The sequence below is a fragment of the Denticeps clupeoides genome, chromosome 7 (assembly GCF_900700375.1).
Source record: "Denticeps clupeoides chromosome 7, fDenClu1.1, whole genome shotgun sequence".
Lineage (NCBI taxonomy): Eukaryota > Metazoa > Chordata > Actinopteri > Clupeiformes > Denticipitidae > Denticeps > Denticeps clupeoides.
In genome coordinates, this window is record NC_041713.1 from 15,714,244 (window position 1) to 15,727,683 (window position 13,440).

At 43.4% G+C, this 13,440-nt stretch overlaps 1 protein-coding gene across 9 annotated transcripts in view; it reads right to left on the reverse strand.

Moving 5' to 3' along the window:
* Nucleotides 1–4,269: 4,269 nt before the first annotated feature.
* Nucleotides 4,270–13,440, reverse strand: part of axin1 (axin 1) — a 38,680-nt gene continuing 29,509 nt past the window's right edge. For 6 of the 9 annotated variants that reach the window (XM_028987047.1, XM_028987045.1, XM_028987046.1 and 3 more), the window contains 6 exons: nt 12,590–12,727; nt 9,937–10,481; nt 9,682–9,846; nt 9,260–9,502; nt 7,879–7,986; nt 7,293–7,686 (listed from right to left, as the gene is read on the reverse strand). In XM_028987047.1, the coding sequence (XP_028842880.1) occupies nt 7,398–7,686; nt 7,879–7,986; nt 9,260–9,502; nt 9,682–9,846; nt 9,937–10,481; nt 12,590–12,727 (1,488 nt within the window). In that variant the 3' untranslated portion in view covers nt 7,293–7,397. Of the gene's footprint in view, nt 6,917–7,036; nt 7,187–7,290; nt 7,687–7,878; nt 7,987–9,259; nt 9,503–9,681; nt 9,847–9,936; nt 10,482–12,589; nt 12,728–13,440 lie in introns of those variants that run through there. The other 3 variants (XM_028987052.1, XM_028987053.1, XM_028987051.1) reach the window with 3 other exon arrangements.

A 13,440-nucleotide genomic window follows, 5' to 3' on the forward strand; every position in this document is an offset into this window, starting at 1 on the left:
CTGACTAGTGACAAGGTTTATTGAAAGGGTTTCAACATCATCTGTCACAACCATCTCACGTGGCGAGGCAGGTGAACAGAGAGGACAAGAAGAGATGACAAGGAAGAAGGACGCATTCGCACGACGTCACGAAATCGGGTGTAATTGGTGAAGAACAGGACAGGGGAGACATCCGATAACATGGTGCACGTGTAGCATAACAAAGACTGACAGAGAACAGGAACGAACAGGGCAGTTTATACATTAGACACAGGTGAAAACTATTATGGAACATTACACATGACAAACGTGAAACTCCGGACCGGATCATGACATAATTATTAATCATACAATAATCTACTGGCCACTAATGCATGAACATGTTTGTCAGCATCATTCACTGATGGAAATTGGGGAAAAAAATTATGTGATTATTAACCGTAGACCAACACTGGTAAAGTGAAGAATGGACTACTGTAACGCAATTGTCATGATCTGGACCGGCAGGGGTTACTCCGGATCTGGAGTTCGGACTGGAGTTTCATGTTCGTGTCATGTAATGTTCCCTGATCGTGTTCACCTGTTTATTTATATAATTGTATAAAACTATCCTGTTCGTGTCTGTTCGCCGTCGGGTCATTGTGCGTGTTGATGTTCCTTTGTCCTGTGCAGTTTGTATTAAACCCCTGTCCTGTGAAATCCTGCGAATGAGTCCTCCTTCGTCGCCATGTCCAGCCCACCCATGACAGCACTACTAAATGGGTGCCTTGATCAACCCTTAGTATAAATCAGTACAATTAGTACAGAATGCAGCAGTTAGAATTCTGACAATAACATGTGATCACAATATTTCTGACATCCTTACATTTCTGCCTTGATTACAAAATTCTGACTTCCCCCGATGATTATGTGACTTACCATCAGAATACTGCCCTAAACCTCACAAGACTGCACCAGTCTAATAAAAAGGAAGCACTTTCAGCCTTCCAGCTAATGTTCAATCCAAAAAACAGTGAAGAAGCTAGAGGGATCTTCAGGCTTCAAGTCCAGGTCACCAGTTCACTGGAAATAGCATTCTCATATACAAAATGGGCCATGGGTCATAGATCATTTCCTCTGTGTGAGTTTTACTTCAGAAGTACGGGAGGTAGACAGCAAATATGGTTTGTGGAAGCAGAAAATCCATAATTGAGATCAAATATCTCCAAGTGAGCAACCTTAGAATAGAAATTATAATGATTAAATTACTATGAAGCTATAGTAATGTGCAGGAGTACATATTTGGTGTCCATTTTCACCGTGTTCATGTTCAGTGACACGATGACAGAGCAGAGACCAAGAATTTTCTCTGGAACATGGCTCAGTAATGGGTTTCATAGTAATAAAGCCCAGAGAGAAGGATTGTCACCCGCTCCATTTAGACCTGACCTTGAAGGTTGAGCTGAGGAGCGTTACGGGAACAACGAGCCTGTGTGAAAGGAGAACAAGGTGCAAGACTCAACAGGATGGAAGTCAATGTGGCTTTAAGATGCATTGAGGCAGAAAAGGGGTCAGGAAATGCAGCTTAGCGGCGAAAGAATCCTTATACCTGACTCACGCCAATTAAATAAAGTTGCCTTTGCAGCCATGGATTGAGCCTTTAGGTTCCGCAATTAGCCAAAGATCATGCTTACCCACATCTGTGAAACCAGCCTTGTAGTCGCCGGCCCCTGACCGTCGGGGGCATGGAGGGCAAAGTTGAGGAAGCAGCCCCATGAATGTGCCGTTTGCTAATTAAGCTCTTCTGGTTTTGATTTGGGCTGATTCGGACACGGCAGCAGCACGCGCTAATGATCTTCCCTTTTCAATTAAGCGGCCTGGTTGTCTGAGCCCACGACTGTGTTGCTGAATTAATTAAAGTACGATAAGAAGGGAGCGGTGAGCTCAGGCTGCCGGGCCGCCTCAAGGTACCTTTAGCAGGTTGCTGAATAGAACACGCCATTAAACACAAGGCATCGTCCAACACCTGTCTGGGAATTGGATGCACTTCACAAAGCATTCGAGCATTCTAGTCATCGGGAAAAAATCTCTCCAGAATGTTTGAAATGGATTTAAAATGTTAAAATGGCTCTAAAATGTTTAACATCTTTGACAAATGGGCCGAGTTGAAACTAAGGCCCCAGGAGTGCGTGATTACTTTTAACGAGTGGGACACTTTGAAGCCGTTCCAAAGGCCCATTAAAATCCTCCAAGTGCCACCTGCTGCATGGAGACCCACTCGCGTCTTTGCCTTTTGGTCGAAAGCCGGCGAAGCTCTGAGCAACAACATTACGGCATCTGTCAGAGCCGAAGCACTCTGGAGGAAAAGAAAAAGCGAGGGCCAAAATCAGAGCACAAGCAGCATTCTGAGTCTGTGGTGCAGTACTGGCACCTTAGCCAATGTATATTCACTGACATTTACTAAAGACGCTTTTTTTTTCTCACCCATCCACGGCTCAAGGCTCCTGTACATCACAACCAACATGGCAAAGCATGGTTATTTTCAAAGACGAAATTAAACCGTGTGCCTAAGACACATTGATGAAAACCACGACAAGGCCAAACTCGTTTTCTGGGCAAGGAATGTCTGATTTTTTTTAATAATGTCTATTTTGTAATAAATATTTGACATATTTGTGTAGCACAGAGAAGTACAGTGAATGCACTCAGCTGGAAAAGCAAGAAAGCTTCACATCGCCATGGGCTCAGGAGGAAGAGCGCAAGAGCGCCACCAAGAGCTCGGACAACGTAGGTGACTGTTGTGTGCAGTCAGACATTTTAACCTTCTGTGCTTCCACTACAGTATTTTACCAATGAAATCTAAATAAAGAAACAGATGAATACACCGGGACTACACCACAAACACCACCGCATGTGTTTGCATTTTCTAATGGAAAAACTCTCAAAATAGGCGTATAGGGTAAAATGAAGCATAATATGTGACGTGCATTTTGTGAGTGATGCCACAAAAAATGGACACCTTGCATAGAGGAATGGAAGTTTTTCTTTTAAACGCAATTCATTTGCATTAAAACCTGCCATGGGCATCAAAAACTGGTATTAAACAAGCCTGATGTGCATAATCATTTAAGTGCTTAAAAGTTAATTTTGCACACATTTTGATACGCGTTTTAAAAAGTGTCGATACCGCATTATATTTTGTGGTTGATGCAATATAACTCGAATTATATAACCTGATCAGTCGGAGCCATTCTAGATCAAGTTCTGATCTACACTGAACAGCATTAACATGGGATCAAGTCACATTTATCGTTTTTTTTTTTGTGTGTGTGTTTGTGTGCCGTGTTAGACTCTCAATGAATTTCGATTGCAGCTAAATTTGCATCCAAATATATGAATGTTTATGCATTTTTTCCCCACTGTGTTTAACCAAATACGTAGTGTGATGCGCTGTGTACATACCTCATTGTGATTTTACACTTAATTCAAATGACTGTCATGTAATGTCTTGGGCACTAATACAAAGCATTGAAAGCAAAACCACTGTATTTTGTAAGCTGCAAGCAATTTTGTTAACATAACATAACAAACTATACAAATGCCTTTACCATTTGTATAGCAGAATTTTCTTACTTTCGTTAAGCAATTATATATTTATAGAGGAAGAGAACGTGATCCCACTCCAAAATATGGAGTATAAAGTAGTGGTTTGATAGAGAGTACCACTACTCGACCTGTACTCGTACTGCTATGTTACGTCCTGGTATTTTGGGGTGTGTTTCTGTTGTGTGTCTTGTGTTGCTTGCAGGTGCCTGGTGATTGTAAATTGAGCCCACCTGTACCTGCTGTGGGACAGACGGAATAAAAGGAGCCTCAGTCTCCTTTTTTGGGGCTGCACTTGCCGTGCCATCCACCCTTCCCGCCTTCCTACCATTTCCCTTTGACATCACTTCCGGTTTCCCCTGCGCTTCCCCTAGGAGGCGACGCAACTTGTTGTGTCGGCCTGCATCGGTGTTTGTTGGTTTTTCGCTGTTTTCCTGTTTTGTTTGCCTTTGTTCATTGTAATTCGTTTCATATGTATTTCTTCTTTATTTATATGTTTAGTTGTTAATAAAATACTTGTTAAAATTCTCCATTTCGTCTTAGTAGGTTTACGTTTGTAAACCTACGAGCCGGTCCCTAGAACTACAGTTCACTTGGACTAAAGTACCAGCTATGATGTGCACGACACTTCTTTAAACTATTTTTTCGCTAAAGGGAAAAAAACATTATTCAGTTTAAAAAAAAAAAAAAAGACACAAGGCTCCCAAATCAGTTTATTACATGTGTTTATTGTTCAAGTACCTGTAAATGATAACTGTACAATCCAGGACTCCCCGATCAGGCAGTCAGAACCAGGGTACTAAATATCCAAATGGTGTTTGCTGGCTGATGTTACAAAAAATGTACATATTTACACAGATCAGGCTTATCCAAAGTGTGAAGATGCATGTCACAAGGAAAACAAATCAAGACTGTCCTTACAAAAAAAAAAAAAAAAAAAAAAACACAACATAATGCTAGTCCCTGGTAGTTAACCCAATCAGCTCGAGGAATCAGATACTGTAGAGAATGTCTGGGTGGTGAGGAAGGCACTCAGTGACGTCTATGTACAGTAAATCCAACAAAAGTGAGGGGTTCACTTTCAGGCTTTCACAGTAATGTTCTTTATGAAAATACTCCCCAAGGCCCACGGCATGCGCAGAGGCGCAAAAATGGATTAGGAGTACGACGAGATGCATATGAGCACCGGCAATGTTCAAGTCTATGGCAGAGTAAAATAATGCATATTGGACAAAACAAATCGAGACATGATTTAAATTAAGATAACAAAAGGGGTTTTATGAAGTTCGCTAAGGGAAAGACACAGAACAGCATCTCAGGAACGCAACAGCTCCTTGTAGTGCCGTCAGAGGATTATTCCTACTGGTATTTCTTGCGTTATTACAATGGAAGAAAAAAAAACTGCTTGGATAACCATTTTTCAACTGTTCATGTGATCTGAAGAAGAACACAAAAATACAAATGAATAGCATTTAAATCCCTACTATACGTTGTTCTCTTTGGTGTATTATGATCTATAGCAAAAGTAGATCATTTTTTTTTATGCTAAAATTACTCTGGTAAAACAATTCATTCCTGCCAGGCACCAAATTTAGCCTCGTTAAGCTAAAAGGCTACAATGCATGATTTATTTCTCTTCTGTAATACATTACGGTAAGTGTAAACATGATTATTAAAATCGTTCAATGGCACTCTGTAGACCAGGGGTCACCAACCCTGGTGCTGGAGGCCTGCAAATTCCACCACGCCCGATTCAGCTCAAGAACACGCTGGAAATGAGCAGAGGGGTGCGGCGGAATGCGGGTACACATAAAGAATATGCAGGATCAGCGCCCCCAGTGCCTGGGTTGGTGATCCCGGCTGTAGACTATGGACCCGAGGATCACGTGCACACATATCCATTAGTTCTCAACGGTAGCCCTCCTGCCGGAAGACACATTCACCACGTTCTAGCTCCGATTCCGGAACAGGCCACTTCTGCATTTGCGTCGGTATGCAAAACACGCAAGCGCTTCAATTCCCACTGGGCCTGCCTACTGAAAATAAATGCTCGTTTTAATACACATATTTCTTCTTTACAAGCAGTGGGTGCAGGAGAAATCGATGTTTCGCTTGTAGTCAGACATACTGGTTCCTAGCCTCCTAATTAGCTATCCATCTTCCTAATGTCCAAAGGAAGGTAATTGGCCTAGGAGGGAACTTTAGAGCACAGTGTACGCTGCGACGCAATGTCCCTTGCCATTTCCAAGTAAGCACAGATATGAAAGGCATAGCTGTTTGGGGGTAAAATGTCAGGCAAAACATACTGCCCTTCAACCTCTGACATCAATGCACAATGCAGTGAAAAAGAGCAGCATGAACCAATGCCACTGAACTAGAACTTTGTAAAGTTGAGTTTGAGGACTAAAGCACTTGATCGTTGGTGGTGTTGGATGATTTAATTTTTTAAGTATTATTTTATTACTATTATTTTATTTGAAGTTTTCAGATGGGCTCCTGAATAAAAGCCCTGAGAAAACCACAAAAGGACTGTGCCACAGCTCTGATAAAGATTAAACCAATAGCTTCTTTTAAATATTTAAATAGATATAAAACTTTCTCTTTTTGTTTTAAACAGGCAGTCTGTACATATCTGGTACCAGTACATATATATAAAAAAAAAAATGACAAGAGCTGTTACATTTAGAAAGGATACCTTCCGTCTGATAGAACATATCAAAAATATGCAGCTTTAGTAAACAGGTTTGTAGTACTTTTATACTAGTCAAACTTTGCAATGCTACATTATATTTCTGATAGAAATATACCAAAAAGGCAAGAGTATGCTGCCTCTCTCCTTTTGTTTGTTGTTGGGGTTTGTGTGTGTGTGTGTGTGTGTGTGTGTGTGTATTTTTCTCCAAAGTCCAAAGCTTCCCATCGACCTGACACCACACAGCAGCAGCTGCAGATAGCTGCTGAAATGTGCGTGCGTGTGTGTGTGTGTGTGTGTGTGTGTGTGCGCAGAGATGGATGTCCTGTAGCCATTAGTGTACTTTCCACAGTGACCATAGCCAGGAACTCTTCTAATGCATTCAGCCCTTCCTCCCCACAATCCTCCTCAACTGGACAACAAAAAAATTAAACATGCCCTGTGCCATTTCTCTGCACCTACGCTCTCAGTTTTCCCTTTCGTACGGACTGCTTCTTCCGATCCCCAGAGACTCCTCTTCCATCTTAACCTGCACGCCATCAATCAATCTTTTCCACTTTGCCGATGATCTTCTCCTCGAAGATGGGCAGGATGGAGTCATCTTCGCGTACCTCTTCAAACACCACTCCACAGTCGAACTCATCACTAACCTTCTTGAAGTAAAACCTGCCGAGCGAAGGGACAGAAATTTGACAAGTTGATTGTACGCAGGGCTGAAAAGGGGGCTAATGCTAGCAGGGGTTATATGAGTGGTACGTGTGTTTGACTGTGTACACATTTGTTCACCTGTAGCTCCCTTTCTTTGTCAGCAGCTCCTTGAACTGCCCCAGTGTGACAACCCTCCCTTTCACTGACGTCCGGTACGGTATGGGCTCTCCGCAGAAGTAGTATGCCACTGTGATGTTGTCACAAGGCTGCTTCTTCATTGGCTTGTGTCTGAAAGAAAAATTGACGATTAAAGTTAAAATATGGAAAAACACAAAATACACAAAGCTGCACTACAATGTGAATTTTTGGTACAGAATAATAAATAAACTATTTTTTTAAAAAAGGCAAAAAAAACAGATGTACAGTTGCTGGTTTTAGATTCAGCTTTTATAATTCAGACGTGAACGTATTGACCGAGCAACCCCGTATATATGCAGCTTTAAAGCCGCCAGCAGCGCGGTGTGACGGCAGGTAGGCTAACGAGGGGGTGGTTTGGGTTCGAGCGCCGCCAGGCAAGAGCACGCGCTGCCTGACACCCTCCATGCTCGTCAGAGGCAGCCAGCTCGGCTTTCATCTCCGGCTCGCTGCGCCTTTCATGTTGCAGCACAGCACAAAACTGCCTGGAAACATGAGGGAAGCGGTGTGAAGTGTTTGTGGTCTCCTTGCAGGTCCCGAGCAGCCCGAATAAAAATGTTTTAATCCAGCCGTTCCCACGCCGCCCACTACACCTGGGATTAGGATTCACACGAAAAGTTTGTGTGCAAAACATTTAATTAAAGCAGCATAAGAATCATCTAGACCTGGATATGGACTAAGTTGAGGGATCTATGGGGGCTCCTGATGGAAGTAGTAATGGGATTTGTGCTCGGACTGCTAGAGGGGTGGGGTTCTAGGTGGGGTCTGAGGGCAGCTGGACATACTCGGACTCGGAGAGCTCCGTGTCGGAGACGGTGGGCACCACGCTGAGAGGGGGGAACAGAGCGGGTCTGACCGCAGCATGACCCCTCTGGATGACCTCCATCACATACCTGAGGAACAACCCCAGCAGTTAGACACAAGCTGCAAAACTGGCCAATAGATCCACACAAGGGCCAATTCACACAAAAAACCCACCAGACCATGTATGACAGATGTAATATTATTTTTTTATGTGACAGACATGTTGCACATACATGCCTTTCGGCCCCTGCATTCAAACGTCTGCTCCCCAGCGAGCTTTTGTAAATGTCTCTCCAGACCTTTTGGGTGGCATATCAGAAATAAGCCACCTAACAATCCAAACACGTAATTGTAGGTTATTTGGGCAATGAACCACCCAACCCCGCCACCCAGCCGTTAAAGACAAAATTCTGTCCTTTTCAGAAAAAGTGACAGCGAAAATCAGCTGGAAAATTGTAGCACGTACGCTACAAGGTCAAACTCTATTCACCAAACCCATTTGCAAGGTGGACTAGGTCATTGTGATGCTCCAAGGGCAAAAAAAAAACTGTCCCACCGAAGCTGACTCCATGTCACTGGCCAAGCAAAGTTGTTTTTGAGAGTGATCCATTAGTCACCTTTCAGCCTACAATAGATCATCAGTAATAAATCCATCCAAGTGTATGCTGAAGATGACAACCAAATCTCCATAAAAAGAAAAAACATTCCACTTCTGAACGATCTAACTTGTAGAGTTTTGCAAGGATTCTGAAGGCTGAAGGACTGAAGTAACTTTCTGCAACCAGGGTACCCACAGGATTTTTAATCTTAAATTTTAGACTTTTTAAGACTTTAAATAGAATTTAAGAACAACCTCTCCTGGTTGAAGGAAATATATTATTTGTCTGTAAATAAAAAATGTTTTAGTGCATTCAAATTTCACAGGTATATTCAGGGTGACGCCCCAGTCACACCCATGTAAATATATTGGCAGTTTTGTATGGCTCTACAAAGTCTTCACAGAAAGTGTGAGCTTTTAGATTTCCACATGCTTGGACATGGTTCATCAAAATCATGTAAAATTTGAGCAGGAGGGGCCATGTTCTAATTATCGCGTCCCGGACAGCGCGGTCCACACCACTAAGGTTTGTTAGAATTAGATCAATGACGTCGGATCGCCAGTGTGCTCCTCTATGGGAAATGCCCCGTGAGATACGACACACCGAACACCTGCCCTGCCGAGTGACATCGCGGATCCTTGCCACGTGAATGAAATTGAAGGCCTGTGCACAAAATTCAATAACTTTTCAATGCCTTAATTTACAAATACAAAATGTAAGTATTTTTCTAATTAAGACCCTGTGTGTACCCTGTGAAACTCACCTTGGCTTAAGCATGGTTCCTGCTTTTTTCTTTTCCTCCTCAAGCCGCCGGCGAGCCTCCTCCAGCTGGGTGAGTGGGTTGGGCGCTGGGTTGGGGGGCATGGTGGGGTCCTGAATGAAAGGGTGGGAGGGCTGCACGTTGTTGCGAAGCTGGGCGCTGACCCACGGATGCACTGCCCCTGGTCGCTCCACCGAGGTGGGTCTTGAATCGTGGCTCTGACATTTTTTGGACCCAGTGGTGCTTCTGAAAGAGCAATGTCATGACCCAAGTCAAGAACCACATCCTAAATCCCAGAATGTACCTAAATATCTACCCCAGAATATCTACTAAGGACGCATTCCATTATTTATTTAAGCAACGGTCACCATGCTTATGACAACCTTCAAATTAAGCACCTTCATGTCTATTCATCTCAAACTCACCCATAGGGGCTTCTCTTGGAGCGAACAGCCACCTTCTCACCATCCATCATCCACTGAAGGATCTTCTGGCTCTTCTCCAAGTCCTCTGGAGGCATGGGCATCTCCAAGTTCCGTGGGTCTTCGGCCTTCTTGAGAGGTCGTTTGGACAAAGTGCTGCCTTTACTGCTAAAGAGATACAAGTCAAGTACAAAGTCACACACACGCAACTTGAATCAGCAGTGAGCGAAACATCGCAGGTCAGTAAAGAGGGCTTACCCATAACCCACTGGGTCCATGAGTCCAGGGCCCATAGGCATGCCATCAGCATAGTTCCGGGTCTTGGAGGCATAGTGGTGCTGATCTATGCCCCATGGGAAGCCACCATGGGCCCTCATGGCCGCCTCGGCCTCCAGCTGCTCTTTGGGCTTGGCCTCCATGCCGTGGTGGATGTGGTGCACGTATTTGTGGTACGGGTATGCCGCCTCTCCCTTGGGCCCCAGCCTTGTCTGGTGCTTGCCCTGTCCCAGGGGCAGTGGCACAAGCCCGGGCAGTTTACCCGCGGGGAGTCCGTCCGGAGAGCGGGACTTGGGCGAATGTCGGCCCGTGCCGGGCGACTGGCAGCCCGGGGTCTTCATGACACGCTGCACATGCTCGTCCAGGATGCTCTCGGGGTTCTCCTCATGGGCATCACGCAGCTGCAAGCCGTTGTAGCTCATGTCAACGTAGCGCGTGCTGTAGTGCTGCGTGTGGACAGCAGGGGGCAGTCTGTGACTGGATAACGAGGGAGCTGCAGAGATGTCGGCATCGTCTCCTTCCTCTTCCTTCAAGGAAAAAAATCAGAAGCAATCAGAAGCATATAGCCTATATACCAAGGTTACATCCCAACTCTGAACAATTCAATCACAATTTTATTACACACATGAGCAGTGTGACCCTACAAATTGCCATTACAGTCCCAATTGCAGAAGCCAAGCACATTCTGATTTGGTTCTGGCTCACGGTGGATTCAAGAACAATTTCATCTTAACGGTGGGTATTACATCCTAAAAATACATGTCATAACATCAATATTCATTACGAGGTTGCAAAATCACCAAGAAGCTTCACAAATACCTACAGAAAGCAAAAACAGAAAAAAGCTCATACCATATGCAACCAGTGTATTGTAACTGATAATGATAAGAGCTTTACATAATTATCACATGCTCTCAATATTTAAACCAACGCGTCTTTGTTATACTGTTATTTACCACCATATTGCTCTGCTGCATGCAAGGTGGAGGTGAATGTCAACTGCATGCTAGTGGGCATTGCTAAAGGTCTAAGATGAGTTAAAAAAAAAAAAAAAAAAATCTATAAACCATTTTTTTTAATGAAACACAAACAAAAGGCTTAATATCTGGGGTCAACATACACATTGCTTCCTAGAATGGGAGTGGGAGGATCGGTATTGATTTTTTACCTCATGATTAATCACACTCCCACTCCGATATGCTTAATAAAGATCTCCTTTGATCTCTGGAAAAACAAGAAGCCTGCCCCACAGAACACAACAACTGTGGAAATGCCTCAGTTCTGCTATTGAAAATATACCAGTTCAGCTGCAACTGAGAATCCGAGAAAATCTCACATCTACGGGGTGCAACAGATTTCGTCCGGATCAACGTCTGAATACTAAAGGAAACAAAATCGCATGGGGTGTCAGCATGAGGAGCAGAGCGGTGTGGAGTTTAAAGGCCTCTCCCTTAAAAACGTGCCTGAAATGCAGCAGTGAAGAGCCCCAGTTAGGAGACTGCCCGAGAGCAGAAGCGGCCGACTTTGATGTAACGCTACGCAATCCGTCTGGGGGGGGCTGAATCCCAGCTGTGCCTCTCTCTGTCCTCCGCGTCTTTTAAAATAAGGTGAACGCAGGAATACATTCAGATCCCAACATGCCCTCGAACGGCGACTCTCCAGTAAGACTGAGGGTAGCAGCAGGTCTGTGGAAAGCGCAGCATTTCTTTGGCGACACCCACACACCAGAAGAAGCACTAGCAGTAGCCCCTGCACTATTGACCTTATGCAGCCAATCATGCAATGCCGAGCTGTGCGTGGTAGATCCAAGCCAAAGAGGAAATGAAATGTATCTGGCTCAATAACCACCACTTGGCTTTTGGCTTTTGCACAGGCCCTTCCTCAAACCCAGCCCGATTTCAAATGACGGTAATATAGTAACATTTGGTGCATAGATTTCATAATCTGCCATTGGTCCAAACTGATGGAAACCAACAGTTGAGCCACGCCGACATTAACAAAGAAGATTCTTGTTTTATCTTATTTTATAAGATATTTTATATTTTATCTTATTTTATAAGAGAAACGTTCATTAATCAATCGGGACAACACAGGGATATTTCAAACTTACCCAAAGCTTTTTGAAGGGTACACACAACTGGGTAATTACCAGTATAAATCAGTACTGACAATGATAACCCATCATAAAAGGATAGTCATTATTCAGCCTGCATATGATGTACTGGGGGTTTAGGTATAAATCATCCAGATTGAGGAAGTAGCATGCATGAGAGCGGTCATTCACTGTGCTCCACCCTTTTTAAACAACGTTTAAATACTGTGTTCTCTGTGACAAATAATTTCACACCAACTTTAAACTAAAGATAATCACCTAAAAAAAGTCCTTACTATTTATGTTTCTTCATGTAAATCCTGAGGATGACTTATCTTACATTAATGAACAACGCCCATGAAAACACTATCCAGAATGGCCGTTTTTTTATGTGTTGTTACAGAATATATGCATAAAGCTGAAAACACTGTCTTAAATGTAATGAAAATGTATTATATTAATTGATGCATCATGGGACCCGACAGAGGTGCACGTTGCTAGTGCAATTCAGTCAACCTTTTGGCTACACTTGGCTACACCTACCAGTCGAACCCTCTTCAGCCGCTCCTCCAGCTTCTCCTGAGCTTCCCGTTCTCTCAGCACGCCCTCCAACCGGCTGATCAGCTCCGCAGCAAACTTCTCTGGGTCTACGTGAATATCCTTTGGCATCCGGTTTGTGCGCTGAAAAACCATCACCACACACCAGTCAGGAGGAGCCTCAAAACACTGCAGTCAGTCATCAACATATCAAGGCATGCAGGCACTTGTAACAATGGAGGACAAAACTGGAACGGGGAGAGAAAGAACAGTTTATCAGAAAAATCCGCCCTACTGTATCACTGAAAGTCAACACAGTAAGCTGGAAATAGCAGTGACCTGCACTGATAACCCCCGAGCCAAGGTTGACAGAGTTTTCAGTGCAAGGTCATCCTTGAGGTGAATTAAGCTTTTCGTAAATCTGAAAGTGAACTTTGAGGAAATTTCATTCTTTAGTTACAAAAAGACCATGATTATGTTAGTTGTCCTCTAAGACATGTTTCAAAGAATCAACAATATGATGATACCATCATACTCATTATCATTGTGCGGAATGCATCAATATAGTATTGTGGCATTAGTATTAGTATTGGATGAATCACAAGGAGCTCCTCATAGTTCTTTAGGTAAATCTAGAAAGGCTCAAAATAAACATATTAAGTGTTTAAGCGTATATTTAAAAAGTTCTCACTCCTGAGCTGCTCAGCACAAACCACATTCTCGTAAATCACTCAGAATAGATTACGTCGGCAAGAAAAAAAATACATTTAAACTTAAAGTTCCAGTCCTCCAGTTTTCAAAATGTGAAGAACGATAGAGAATGCATTTACCTGCAAATTAAGATGCACTTTTCTCAA